We start from the raw sequence: 15182 nt of genomic DNA, 5'->3' as shown, positions 1-15182 counted from the left end.
ACATTACGTGCATCTGTGCAGAGACCTGAAGATGGTAGTTAGAGATTCAGAAGATCTGCCAGGAAGAATAGAATAAATGCCCAAGTCCAGATGTGCAAAGATTATGGGAACTAGCAAGAGAGATCATTTTTCTCCTATACTGGCTTCTCTTCATTGGCTCCCTGTAAAATATAGAATAGAATTTAAAATCCTTCTTCTCACATACAAATCCCTTCATAATCAAGCTCCTTCATACCATAAAGACCTCATAGTACCATATTATCCCAATAGACCACTTCGCTCTCAGAGTGCAGGTCTACTTGTGGTTCCCAGAGTTTCCAAAAGCAGACTGGGAGGCAGAGCCTTTAGTTATCAAGCTCCTCTCCTGTGGAACCAGCTCCCAGCCTGGGTTCAGGAGGCAGACACTCTCTGTACTTTTAAGGCTAGACTTAAAACCTTCCTTTTTGATAAAGTTTATAGTTAGGGCTAGCTTCAAGTAACCCTGAACCATCCCTTAGTTATGCTGCTATAGGCCTAGACTGCCCAAGGACCATCGGTGCCCTGAGGTCCCCTTCCCTAACCCTCCCGTCCCTTCCCTACCCCTCTCCTCCTCTCGTCCCTCCTCATATGTATATTCCACCACTGAATGTCACTGGGCTCTCTCTCTCTCTCCCTTAGTTTGTGCTCTCTTCCTCTCTCTCTGTCCTCTCTATCTGTACTTTCTGCAGGTGTCCCTGGTCATGGAGCTGTATATTGCTGATGTGGTTACTGGCCCCACCAACCTACAGTGTCTATTTGTTGTTTATTGTTGCTGTTCATATCTCTCTCCTCTATCCACTCACCCCAACCGGTTGAGGCAAATGGCCGCCCAAACTGAGCCCGGTTCTGCTGGAGGTTTTTCCTTCCGTTAAAGGGAGTTTTTCCTCTCCACTGTCATCAAGTGCTTGCTCATAAGGTATTTGTTGTGCTTTTTGTTTTTGTAAAGTGCCTTGAGATGATTTGTATTGTGATTTGGTGCTATACAAATAAATTGAATTATGGAGATTAATATTTGGCAGTCTTCAATGTTTTGTCAAAAGGTTTTATTTTCAGACTTCACTGGTGGGTAGCAGGTTAGAACTACAGCCAGCATTACCATGGTGATGTACACAGCTAAAAAGAGAGCTACTGTCCTGAGAGCAGAACCAGGCTGCAGCATACTCTGCACGGTGACCCATTAATCTGCATTACGTTGAAAATTAGTTGAATAGGGTGTAGATGTGTGGTATAGTCATTTCATTCAGAAATATTCTCACATCATTTCTCTGAATGGTGTCCTGCCACCGTGTTGCAGTAGTATATTGCCAATGGTATACTGGTCCACAGGCTGAAGTGTCCTTGGGCAAGACACTGAACCCCAAGTTGGTGGCTGTTCCACAGGTGTATGAATGTGTGAACATTTGCGTGAGCGAGTGGGTAAATGGACAAATAGTGTAAAAGCGCTTTGAGTACACTTGAGTGTAGAAAAGCACTATACAAGCATAAGACCATTTACATAATCCATACTGCACTTTCAGACTTTACACAGATACGACTGAAGACTCCATTTGTGCCATAGCCTGCGACTGGCAGCTGAAATGTACTTGTGGACCTTGTTTACCTTGTTGGATAGGTAATAATAGAAAAACCGTGTAGGATCGGTTAACTTTAAGTTTTTTATTTCCCGGCCATGGCGGACCCACTAGTTCCCGACGGGGAATGGTAGAGCTGGGTTGCAAGACCCGGGGAACTGGGAAACCCCGAAATAATACGTCATGTCGGATTGACGCATAAACAAAGGACGCTGTGTTAGATAGGTTGTGTAGAATTTTAGGTTTTAAATATTGTGCATTTGTGTGGATGTCGAGGAAGTTTGAGTAAATCTATGTTAGTGTGAATCAAAGTGTGGGGGGTGAGGACAGTAAGTGTGTGTGTGGAAAGCGCCAGAGATAGAGAGAGACAGGAAGTGTAGGAGCGCGAGGTTTGTGAAGACAGAGAGAAAGGCGGAAGTGAGAGAAGGTAAGGTAAGTAAGGCTCCGCCTATATTTGGTTCCCTCTACTGGAGGAAGAGGGAATTGTATTACAATTTATTTGGCTCCCTCTGCTGAAACAACTAGGGATTGCAATAACAACTATAGATAGAGCTCCCTCTGGTGAGGAGGGGATAACTATAGATAAAATAAAATAAAATAAAATAAAATAAAATAAATAAAATAAGATAGAATAAAATAATTAAATAATAATAACAATAATAATAAACAAATAAATGAAAATAAAATAAATATATTACACAAGAATAAATGATAATAAATAAATATAAGAAGAATAATAAATAATAATAATAGTAAAAATACAAAATAAAGATAGACCACGTATTAATTTGGAATGCAGACTCGAATACAACAATGGAAAGACACCTTGGCCAACAGGTAAGGAATGGGGCCCGCCTGAAAAATGGGTGAAACTGGAAATTCAGGTGGCATCAACCCTGGCGGCAGGTCGGCTGAAGCAGGGGCAGAAGAATACAAAAGAAGAAATGGAAGAACAATATAGGAAGAAGTTAATGGATTTGATTAAGGAAAAAGGAAGAAACCCACAGGATCGAGCTGCCCTGATCCCATGGATATGGGAGAAGGCACATGGACACGAGAAACGGGCCAAGGAAGCAGGAATGGAAGGAGAAAAAGCTTCCATCTTTCGTAAAGGTAAGTTCAGACAGAGAAAACAGGAAGAGGAGGCAGAGGCCAGTACCTGGATTAATATAGCCCTGCTGTGGCAGAGTACCCAGCATCTACACAAGGATAAGACATAGAAGGCCTAAGAGGGAACTGAAGAGAAATTGCTGCCACCTTATTTTGTAAGTAGTCCATCGGCACCCTCGGTTCCTACTCTATATCCGATAATAGAGATCAAAAAAGGAGAACTGCAAGTGTCTGATCTGCCTCAGCCTAGTCCACAGGCCCACCCACAGAAATCAGGCTATAAAGAGTATATCGATTGGGAAGCTTTGAAGTTAACTCCCTCTGGAAGTGGACGAAGTTCCCCGGATCACGCGGTAGAACCTGTTCCTTTTGCAGACAGAGCACATAGAGAGGGAGGCCCCAGGAACGTTCATATTCAAACACCTCCTGAGACAAAGGTAAGTGCTGATAGGTGGACGGACCCACAGATATTAGACCGGGAAGTTTTGCTGAAGTTCACCCCACAAAGACAACCAAAGACAGGACAGATAGTCCTCTGGGCGGAAGAAACATGGCGTCCAGAGATAAAGGAGGCTGATGAGTCAAACTTATTATTAAACTTTCATCCTCAGAACAGTTATAACTCATTTGAGAGCCTCACTCTTAGTCTCTCACATACAAACTGGAAAACACAAAAACCAGTTCTACTTGTCATTTTGTACCGTCCACCTGTTCCTTACTCAGAGTTTTTAACTGAATTCCCTGACTTCCTGTCTGATTTAGTGCTTAGATCAGATAAAGTCATTATAGTGGGAGATTTTAACATTCATGTAGATGTTGAAAATAACAGCCTCAGCATTGCATTTAATTCTATATTAGATTCAATTGGTTTCATTCAAAACGTTAATAAACCCACCCACTGTTTTAATCACACCCTTGATCTTGTTCTGACCTATGGCATCGAAATTGAACATCTAATAATTTCCAAATCCTGTTTTGTCAGATCATTCTTTAATAACTTTCGAATTTAAAATGATGGATCATGCAGCGTCTGGAAGAAAATTCCACTACAGCAGATGTTTATCCGACAACGCTGTTAATAAATTTAAGAAAATGATTCCATCTTTATTTGCATCTATGCCAAGTATAAACATAATGGAGGGCAGCTGCCTTAATCCTACTCCCTACCAAATTGATCATGTTGTTGACAGCGCTGTAACCTCACTGCGTGAAACGCTTGATTCTGTAGCCCCTCTGAAAAGAAGTTAGTGATTCAGAGAAGACTAGCCCCATGGTATAATTTACATGTTCGTACCTTAAAGCAGGCATCACGAAGGCTGGAAAGGAAGTGGCGTTCCACAAACTTAGAGGAAATTTTTCTAGCCTGGAAAAACAGTCTACTAACATATAAAAAAGCTCTCCGTAAAGCCAGAACTGCATACTATTCATCACTAATAGAGGAAAATAAGAACAATCCCAGGTTTCTTTTCAGCACTGTAGCCAGGCTGACAAAAAGTCACAGCTCCGTTGAGCCCAGTGTTCCCTTAGCTCTCAGCAGTGATGAATTTATGAGTTTCTTTACAAATAAATCACAACTATTAGAGATAAAATTCAGCAGATGCTTCCTATACCTGCAATAAATGAATCTTCTACTACAGTAGCTCTTGAATCATCTGTAGGACCTCAGTTATGTTTAGACTGCTTCTCTCCTATAGATCTCTCTGAATTTACATCAGTAGTTGCTTCATCGAAATCATCAACGTGTCTCTTGGACCCCATCCCGACTAGACTGCTTAAAGGCACCCTGCCATTAATGAACTCATCTTTATTGGACTTGGTAAATTTATCTCTAGTATCAGGCTACGTACCACAGGCCTTTAAGACTGCAGTAATCAAACCTTTACTCAAAAAGCCTAGTCTTGATCCAGGTGTCTTGGCTAATTATAGACCAATATCCAACCTGCCATTTATTTCTAAAATCCTAGAAAAAGCTGTTGCTAAGCAGCTATCAGACCACTTACATAGGAATGAACTATTTGAAGATTTCCAATCAGGATTTAGAGCACATCATAGTACAGAAACAGCACTGTTGAAAGTTACCAACGATCTTCTCTTAGCCTCAGATAATGGACTTGTTTCGATACTTGTCCTCCTAGACCTTAGTGCAGCATTCGACACCATTGACCACAACATCTTATTACAGAGACTGGAGCATGTGATTGGTATCAGAGGAACAGCGTTAAAGTTGTTCCAATCCTATTTATCGGACAGATTCCAGTTTGTCATGTCCATGATGAACCTTCCACACGAACAAAAGTTAGTTATGGAGTTCCACAAGGTTCTCTGCTAGGACCGGTTCTGTTCACCCTGTACATGCTTCCTTTAGGATATATCATTAGGAAGCACTCTATTAATTACCACTGCTATGCGGATGACACTCAGTTATATCTATCTATTAAACCTGTTAACACAAACCAGTTAACCAGACTTCAAGCCTGTCTAACTGACATAAAGGCTTGGATGACCAGTAACTTTTTACTTTTAAAACTCTGAGAAAACAGAAGTCATTATATTTGGGCCTAAAAATCTCAGAAATAACTTTTCTAAAATTATAGCTACTCTAGATGGCATAGCCCAGCTCCGGAGCATTAGAATTAGCCTGGGTGACGTTCCGACTGAAACATACTCCTAAGCAGAAGCTCACGGCTCATCACTTGCCTGTTCACGTTTCTAATAGATTTTACCCGCTCAGCAACACACTCGCTGAGAAAACAACTCTGATAATTGACAATTCCATAGTCAGAAACGTGAAGCTAGAGAACCAGTGACTCTAGTCAAGTGTATTCTTTGAGCCGGAGCAAGCGACATCGAGTCAAATTTGAAGCAGCTGGCTAATGCTAATCGGAAATATGGAAAAATTGTTATTCACATCGGCGGCAATGACACCCGATTACGCCAATCGGATGTCACTAAAATTAATGTTGAGTCGGTGTGTAATTTTGCAAAAACTCTGTCGGATTCCGTAGTATTCTCTGGACCCCTCCCCAATCTGACCAGCAATGACATGTTTAGCCGCATGTCGTCGTTCTATCGCTGGCTGTCTAGGTGGTGTCCAATAAACGATGTGGGCTTTATAGACCAGTGTTTCCCAACCACTGTGCGGCGGTGTGCCGTGAAAAATGCCCAATTTCACCTGATTGGTCCAAAAATTATTTATTCAACGCAAATAATGTGTTTTCATATGGCTATCAATGTGGGCAGCATGCAGTGACAGGCAGAGCAATTAAATTCTCTTCCACTAGATGGCAAAAGGTAGCGAATTAACCTGTGTATCTACCTGCTGCTCAAATAACAGTCATTAGTGATGCTTCAAATGAGACAGCGGCAGTGATACACGATGGATAAATATCCCTCTGGTCCTGGAGAACATTCTGACCCAGATGGAGGCCCAAGTATGAGTAGTACTCAAAAGAAAATAAAAATGGTGAGCTCAAAACAATACAATGAAAGTTACATTGCGTTTGGATTCACTTTTACTGGGAAACCAACCAAGCCGACTCCATTATGCCTGGTGTGCGGGGAAAAGCTATCCAACAGTGCCATGGTTTCCAGCAAACTTAAACGCCATCTCCAAACTAAACACTCTTCACTTCCAGGTGAGAACACAGACTATTTTGTTCATCTGCGTAAACAGACTGAGAAACAAGCAGCATTGTTGAAGAAAACTACCAAGACGAGTGAGAAAGCTCTGAAAGCTAGCTACCAAGTTGCTGAACTCATCGCTAAATCCAAAAAGCCACACACCGTGGCAGAGACATTAATACCTGCCTGAAAAATCATCGTAAAAGCCTATATAGTCCATGTCCCTCTCTCAAATAATACCATTTCCAGATGTATTGATGACATGTCTGCAGACACTGAAAAGTGTGTTCTGGAAAAGTTGCACATCAGTGGGAAATTTGCATTGCAACTCGACGAAATCGTGTGTGTCTCTCCTCAGTTCCTGCAAGAATATCAGCTTTGTGTTCAACCAAACAGGGCCAGATTTCACAGTCAGTAAATGGAGACAACAATTTCATTTTATTTCATTAAATATGTTTTTTGACATATTTATTTGGTGATGTGCCTTGTGATTTTTCTAATGTAAAATATGTGCCGTGGCTCAAAAAAGGTTGGGAAACACTGTCATAGACAATTGGGCCACTTTCTGGGGAAAACCCAGTCTGGTAGTGAGGGACAGCATCCATCCCACATTAGATGGTGCGGTTCTCATCTCTAAAAATTTGGCTGAGTTTATTAGCCAACCTAAAGTTTGACAATTCAGACGCACAGGCTCAGTCTAAAACACCTCCCAGTCTCCCAGAGTGTAGACCAGGTCGCGGACCAACTGTCCCAGTTAATTCACGTGATGTCTTCCGTGAACCCCGCCTTGGTTCCTCTACCTGCCTCTCCACCCCCAGCTAAGAGAATCGAGCATGCTGAGCCTCGGCTTGAGCCGCCCACTATCAGGGGGAGCCGGATTTTAGCCGCACCTTCCTTTCCCAGTGTGAACTGAGTTTCGCCTTGCAACCATCCTGTTTTCCCACCGAGGAGTCCAAGGTGGCATACACCCTCACCCGCCTGGGGGAGAATGCGGCAGTTTGGGGAACAGCGGCGTGGAGGAGACGTGCCCGTTTCTGCCAGACCTTCCAGAGTTTTGGGGAGCAGTTGATTAAAATTTTTGACCCCGTACGACCAGAGGTCCAAGCCACAGCCCAACTAGCCAAGTTAAAACAAGGAAACCGTCCGTTGACTACATATATCATCCAGTTTCAAGCCCTCGCCGAAGACAGTACCTGGGGATCGTCCGCTCTGTATGACCACCTTTATTTGGAGCTAAACGAACGTCTCAAGGATGACCTCACCCACCAACCTAGACCCAAGGATCTGGACGCCCTGATGGTTACTACACGCCTGGACCAACGCCATCAGGAACAACTCGTCGAGCTCGGGAAGGGTCGGCCTCGCATGCTTTTCCCAGCCATCCGATCTAACTTGGAGCAGGAGAGGACAGCGGCCAGCCCGGAACCCATGCAGCTCGGGAGGAGACGCCAGAGCGCTGCGGAGATGGAGCGACGCAGAGTTCAGCACCTATGTTTCTATTATGGCTCTCCTGAACACCAGTTGACTGGCTGTCCGCTAAAAGAGCGGGCTCGGCAAGAGAGGGGAGACTCCTGCTGAGCCACACCCGCACCGGAGAAGGAATCTGTCCCCTCACCATGGTCACCCTGGGCAGTCCCCCGCGACAGTTACAGTGGCTCACACTCATTGATTCAGGCTCGGACGCCACCTTCATATCCCAATCCCTGGTAAAGAGACTCGGCCTGGAGGTGATCCATCTGCCTCAACCACTTCAGGTGAGAGCATTAAATGGCATTTTATTGCATCATGTAACTTTGGTAACACAGCCTGTACCACTGTCCATTGAAAATCACCAGGAGTCCCTGACTTTTCATGTTGTTAACACGCACCAACCCTCCGTAATATTAGGTATCTCCTGTCTACAGTCCCACAGTCCCCAGGTGGATTGGACCACCGGGAAGATCCTGAACTAGAGCCCCTCCTGTTATTCAACCTGCCTACGAATGGCTTTAACTCCTGTGTCTCTTTCTCCCCAGTCTGAATACGAGCCAGATCTCTCTGCAGTACCCCCAGCTTACCATGACCTACAGGAGGTGTTTAACAAAGAAAGAGCCAAGTCCCTTCCCCCTCATTGGCCTTACGACTGCGCTATCGACCTTCACCCGGGCTCGGTTCCTCCCCGAGGACAGCTATATCCCCTGTCTGCACCTGAGAGAAAAGTATTAGACCAATACATCCAGGAATCGCTTGCCTCTGGGATTATCCGGCCTTCCCGATCACCTGCAGGAGCGGGTCTGTTTTTTTTTCGAGAAGAAGGACGGGGGCCTTCGACCATGCATTGACTACAGAGAACTAAACGACATAACAGTTAAGAATCGCTACCCATTGCCCCTCCTCACCTCAGCTTTTGAGCTATTGCAACACGCTCATATCTTCACAAAGTTGGACCTGAGAAATGCGTATCACCTCGTCCGTGTCCGGGCGGGGGATGAGTAGAAGACGGCTTTCAATACGCTGTCTGGTCATTACGAGTACCTGGTTATGCCCTTCGGGCTCACTAATGCTCCAGCCATATTTCAAAACCTGGTCAATGATGTGCTTGGAGATATGTTAAATCTATTCGTCTTTGTCTATCTTGACGATATATTGATCTTCTCCAAATCTGAGGCCGAACATGTTCAACACGTTCGCGCGGTTTTGCAACGGCTGTTGCAGAATCGTCTCTTCGTGAAGTTGGAGAAGTGCGAGTTTCACACAAAGAACACCCCTTTCCTGGGGTTTGTCCTAAGTCCTGGGAAAGATACTATGGACCCTGGAAAGGTACAAGCGGTCAAGGATTGGCCTACCCCCACCACCCGGAAACAGCCCCAGGAAACTTTGCAAATTTTTACAGACGTTTTATGTCCCCCGCTGTTCCAACCCCAAGAAGGGGAAGCCCATGTTCCGTCTGCTGCCGCCGCCGTCCGTCGGTGTCACGGAGTTTGGCGGAGGGCGCGGCAGTTGATGTGCTCCGTCTCCTTATATTCAATTCAGGCAAATAAGAGACGGCGCCAAAATTCCCCGTACAAGCCGGGACAACGGGTGTGGCTGTCCTCAAAGGACATCCCGTTACGGACTCCCTGTCCCAAACTGGACCCCCGTTTCATTGGCCCTTTCTCCATAGAGAGAGTCATCAGCCCTGTAGCAGTCAGGTTACGCCTGCCTAAGTCTATGAAGGTTCACCCCACCTTTCATGTGTCCCGACTCAAGCCCGTCACCTCATGTCACCTCTCCCCCGCCGCCCAAACCCCCACCCCCCGCCCAGTTTCTCGACGGGGGTCCTGTTTACACAGTGCCGTCGAGGGGGGGGTACTGTGAAGACCTGAGTCACCTGGCGTTTTCCGGCACAACCCTTATTTTGTAGATCCAACAGGATCTGAACCTCCCCCTCTGGGCACCTTTACTCTGATTGCTTTAATTGTCTTCACCTGTCATTGTCTGTTCCCAGATAAATAGAGCGTGCCGCCCTGAGGAAGATTGCCAGATCGTCTGTTATGCTCCGCGACCTCCCCGGATGACAACTAGAGCCCTGTTTTCCTTTTCTACTTCCCGAATGGATGTGGAGACCTACTATACACAGGGAAGTGTTTTCGTTTTTCCCAGTTTTTTCCTGTCAGAGACTGAAGTCTTGTTTTTTTGTGGTTTCCTTTTTTTTGCCAAGGGAGCTAGGGCTGTTTACGTGCCCTTTCGCTAGAGACATTCCTGACTAAGACCAGCACGGCGTTACCGTGACTCGGCCCGTGCTGCAACCTCTCCTCTCCTGCTTGGACATTCCCCGGTTCTTTACTGCCAAGTGTGTTTTTGTTTCGCCCGTCTCACCCGGTTCCCGATTGTCGTCTGTATTTGTTGCCCTGGAAGTCCCAGGAGGAAATAAAGCCTTGTTGTCCAGCAATTGGGTCCTACCTTCTCTTCCGCACCTTCACACCGACACCAGCTCATGACAGAATGCTCCGACCAGACAAGGACCCAGCGGACAGCGAGGGGAGGACGCCAGAGGAGAAATGGAGCAGGAAGCGCCTTCAGTTGTTTGTCGGTCGCCTGCAATCCTCCGGGAATTACCGGGACGTCATGAACCTGTGCCGTCAGGTAGAAGGAGACTTTCGACACCCTCCCCGGTTTGTGACAAGGAAGAGGGCAGCCTTAATGGCTTCCCTGTTTTCTAATCTGCACACCATTCTGGAAACTTGCCTCACAGCTGGGCTTCCTCTCTACAAGGCAAGGCAGTGGTGCCTAGCCTCCCTCGATCCTTCAGCCCAGCCGCCAAACTCCCCGTGCCCGGCGTCCCAGCTGCACGGCCCCGTCCAAGCCTCCAGTTCTGCAGCCTCAGCCACGGCGTCGCCACCACCGTAAGAGGCAGAAGTCGAGACCTCAGTGCGCCGACATCTACGTCCCCGCTGAGGTTCCATCCCGGATCCCTGAGCCTCAGTGCGCCGACAGCAGCGTCCCCGCTGAGGCTCCGCCAAGAATCCGAGAGCCTCAGTGTGCCGACGTGGCCGTCCCCGCTGAGGTTCCACCGCAGCAGAAGACATCGCCGGAGCCTCTTGAGCCGCAACAGTCACCTCCAGAGTCTCCAGCACCGCCGTCCCCACAAGATCCAGAGCCAGAGCCGCCAGAGTGGCCCTTACCTGCAGGGCCACCAGTATCACAACTTCCAGATCCGCCTCAGCTGCCACAGCTTCCAGATCCGCCACAGCTGCCACAGCTTCCAGATTCGCCTCAGCTGCCACAGCTCCCACAGCTTCCAGAGCTGTCTGAGCCATCACTGTCCCCACAGCCCGCGTTGTGGTCAAATCTGCCAGAGCTCCCAGTGTTCCCAGGACTGTCGGAGTTCCTCCGCCCACCTGAGCCCTTTCAGACACCAGACTTCTCTGAGCTCCCACTACTACCTGAATTCCCGGGGCTATCTGAGTCTCTCCTTTCGCCACTGCAGCTGACCGAGCCTACAGAAACACCTGCCAGAGCCTTCACAGCCTTCACAGAAAACTCGCCTGCCAGGGCCGTCCGGACCACAGTCTCCAGAGCCGCCACCGCCACAGCGCCAGCTACCACAGTCTCCAGAGCCACCGCAGCGGCAGCTACCAGAGTCTTTTGAGCCTCCGCAGTTCCCAGAGCAGCAGCAGCAGCCGACGCGAGAGACCAGAGTTTCCAGAGCCGCCGATGCGGCAGCTACCAGAGTTTCCAGAGCCGCCGACGCAGCAGCTACTAGAGTTCCCAAAGACGCGGCAGCTACCAGAGTGTCCGGAGCCGCCGCCACCAGGGCGGTCCGCACCGCAGAGTCCCAAGTTGCCACAGAGTCCCAAGAGTCCCATCCACAGCCATCGCGGAGGCCGTCCGCCCGAACTGCCTCGAGTCTCCGCCCACCAGAGAGGCCATCCGCCGGCTGGAGAGGCCGTCCTCCCGAGCGATTGCGGACGTTCGCCTGTCCCAGAGGCCGTCCTCCCAAGCAACTATGGACCCTTGCCCATCCCAGATGCGATGCTCCCAAGCGACTGCGGACCTTCGCCCGTACCAGAGGCCGCCCGCCGGAACGGCTTCGGACCCACGCCTGCCTGCGGGTCCATTCTTACGACCGGCCTAAGACTTCCTTCGCCTCAAGGGCCATCCTCCCAAACGGCCCAGGACTTGGATCTCAGCTCCCTCCCGCCCACCCGGGATCTTGGTTTTTGTTGACTGGGTCGCCTGGCGGGGGGGTACTGTCATGACTTCCTGCCTGGGGACCTTTATTTTGCGACACCAGCTCATGACAATAAATCAAATAAATCATAAGTTAACACAAGTCTAAATGAATCAACCCCCGCAGTCATAAAAAATGTCAGGTTTCTTGAAGCACAGGTCGAGGTGGAGGAGCAGCTGCAATCTTCCACTCAAACTTATTATTAAATTTTCGTCCTCAGAACATTTATAACTAATTTAAGAGCCTCACTCTTAGCCTCTCACATCCAAACTGGAAAACACAAAAACCAGTTCTACTTGTCATTGTGTACTGTCCACCTGTCCCTTACTCAGAATTTTTAACTGAATTTCCAGACTTCCTGTCTGATTAGTTCAGATAACGTCGTTATAGTGGGAGATTTAACATTCATGTAGCTGTTGAAAATAATAGTCTCAGCACTGCATTTAATTCAATATTAGATTCAATTGGTATCACTCAAAAGGTTAATAAACCCACCCACTGTGTCAATCACACCCTTGATCATGTTCTGACATATGGCATCGAAACTGAACATTTAATAGTTTTTCCCCAAAATCCTATTTTGTCAGATCATTCTTTAATACCTTTCGAATTTAAGATAATGGATCATGCAGCATTCGGAAGAAAATTCCACTACAGCAGGTGTTTATCTGACAATTCTATAATAATAAATTCTCTAAAAATTATTCCATCTTTATTTACATCTATGCCATGTGCCAACACAGTGGAGGGCAGCTGCCTCAATCCTGCTCCCTACCAATTTGATCATGTTGTTGACAGTGCTGTAGCCTCACTGCATGATACTCTTGATACTGTGGCCCCTCTGAAAAAGAAGTTAGTGAATCAGAGGAGATTAGTTCCATGCTACAGTTTACATATTCGTACCTTAAAGCGGGCATCACGAAGGCTGGAAAGGAAGTGGCGTTCCACAAATTTAGAAAAATTTTATCTAGCCTGGAAAAACAGTCTATTAACATATAAAAAGCTCTCCATAAAGCCAGAAGTGCATACTATTCATCACTAATAGAGGAAAATAAGAACAATCCCAGGTTTCTTTTCAGCACTGTAGCCAGGCTGACTAAAAGTCACAGCTCTGTTGAGCCCAGTGTTCCCTTAGCTCTCAACAGTGATGACTTTATGAGTTTCCCTACAAATAAAATCACAACTATTAGAAATAAAATAGGATGCTTCCTATAGCTGTCATAAATGAATCTTCTACTACAGTAGCTCTTGAATCATCTGTATGACCTCAGTTATGTTTAGACTGCTTCTCTCCCATAGATCTCTCTGAATTTACATCAAAAGTTGCTTCATCTAAATCATTGTGTCTCTTAGACCCCATCCCAGCTAGACTGCTTAAAGACACCCTGCCATTAATGAACTCATCTTTATTTGACTTATTAAATTTATCTCCAGTATCATTCTACGTACCACATGTCTTTAAGACTGCAGTAATCAAACCATTACTCAAAAAGCCTAGTCTGGATCCAGGAGTCTTGGCTAATTATAGACCAATATCCAACCTACCATTTATTTCTAAAATCCTAGAAAAATCTGTTGCTAAGCAGCTATCAGACCACCTACACAGGAATGAACTATTTGAAGATTTTCAATCAGGATTTAGAGCACATCATATTACAGAAACAGCACTGTTAAAATTCACCAATGATCTTCTCTTAGACTCAGGACTTGTTTCTATACTTGTCTTGCTAGACCTTAGTGCTGCATTTGACACTGTTGACCACTGCATCTTATTACAGACACTGGAGCATGTGACTGCTATCAGAGGAACAGCATTAAAATGGTTCCAATCCTATCATTGGACAGATTCCAATTTGTTCATGTCCATGATGAACCTTCCACATGCACAAATGTTAGTTATGGAGTTCCACAAGGTTCTGTGCTAAGACCGACTTCTGTTCACCTTGTACATGCTTCCTTTAGGCAATGTTATTAGGAAGCACTCTATTAATTACCAGTGCTATGCAGATGACACTCAGCTGTACCTATCTATGAAACCTGATAACGCAAACCAGTTATAGCCTTTAGCTATCAAGCTCCTCTTCTGTGGAACCAGCTCCCAGTCTGGGTTCAGGAGGCAGACACTGTACTTTTAAGGCTAGACTTAAAACCTTCCTTTTTGACAAAGTGTATAGTTAGGGCTGGCTTCAGGTAACCCTGAACAATCCCTTAGTTATGCTGCTTAGTTAAAGGCCTAGACTACCTGAGGACCATCGGTGTACTGAGCTCCCCTACCCTAACCCTCGCCTCCCTTCCCTTCCCCTCTCCTCCTCTCCTCCCTCCTCACATGTATATTCCACCACTGAATGTCACTAACTTTGTGCTCTCTCTCTCCTAGTTTGTGCTCTCTCCCTCTCTCTCTGTACCTTCTGCAGGTGTCCCTGGTCCTGGAGCTGTATTGTTGCCAATGTGCAGTTACTGACCCTACCAACCTGCATTGTTTTGTTTGTTTTGTTTTGTTGTTTATTGTTGCTGTTCTTTTCTCTCTCCTCTATAAACTCACCCCAACCAGTCGAGGCAGATGGCCGCCCAAACTAAGCCTAACCCACGCAAGCATGGGGACATGCAAACTCCACACAGAAAGGCCGGGTTGCGAACCCAGAACCTTCTTGCTGTGAGGCAACAGTGCCAATCACTCATCCACCGTGCTGCCCATGTCTTTCTATATTTAGTGCACATGTTTTAGTCTGATACCTTTAGTGTGAGGACATTTTTGCTTTGTTGGGTTAGGGGTTATGTATGTAGGGAAGGGTCTAGCTAGAGAATGCAGTGTTGAACAGTGTGTTTTATATACAGGTGTGTGTGTTGCTTACCCGAGTGTAAGGCTGGGCTTCTGGAGACAGATCTGACACCATATTGGCACTTTTGGAGTGAGAGATCTTCTCAACAGGAGTATTCACCTTTCCATTCATATCCAACTCACAGTGCCTGGATAGAACAGAAAAGCTCTCCGATTAGTGCATCAGTGCATTTTCGTCTTATTTCTCTTGTAGCCTGCCAAGAGAACTGTCTTGACTTGTTGGACACTTGCACAATATGTACACTCTACACTACTCAGCCTGAATGTTTTTGCACACTGTACAGACTTTTTAACTTTTAACTTAATATATGTATATTTGTTATGTATCTCT

The 15182-nt window shown here is 46.3% G+C and overlaps 1 protein-coding gene across 11 annotated transcripts in view; it reads right to left on the bottom strand.

The window, feature by feature from the left end:
* Positions 1-15182, bottom strand: part of plekha6 (pleckstrin homology domain containing, family A member 6) — a 103129-nt gene that overhangs the window by 65104 nt on the left and 22843 nt on the right. For all 11 annotated transcript variants that reach the window (XM_026306060.1, XM_026306058.1, XM_026306059.1 and 8 more), the window contains exon 3: positions 14865-14979. In XM_026306060.1, coding sequence (XP_026161845.1) covers positions 14865-14963 — 99 coding nt within the window. In that variant the 5' untranslated portion in view covers positions 14964-14979. The remainder of the gene's footprint in view (positions 1-14864; positions 14980-15182) is intronic.

This window comes from Mastacembelus armatus, chromosome 5, assembly GCF_900324485.2.
Source record: "Mastacembelus armatus chromosome 5, fMasArm1.2, whole genome shotgun sequence".
In the NCBI taxonomy this organism is placed as follows: domain Eukaryota; kingdom Metazoa; phylum Chordata; class Actinopteri; order Synbranchiformes; family Mastacembelidae; genus Mastacembelus; species Mastacembelus armatus.
This window is presented reverse-complemented; position numbering and strand designations above follow the sequence as displayed.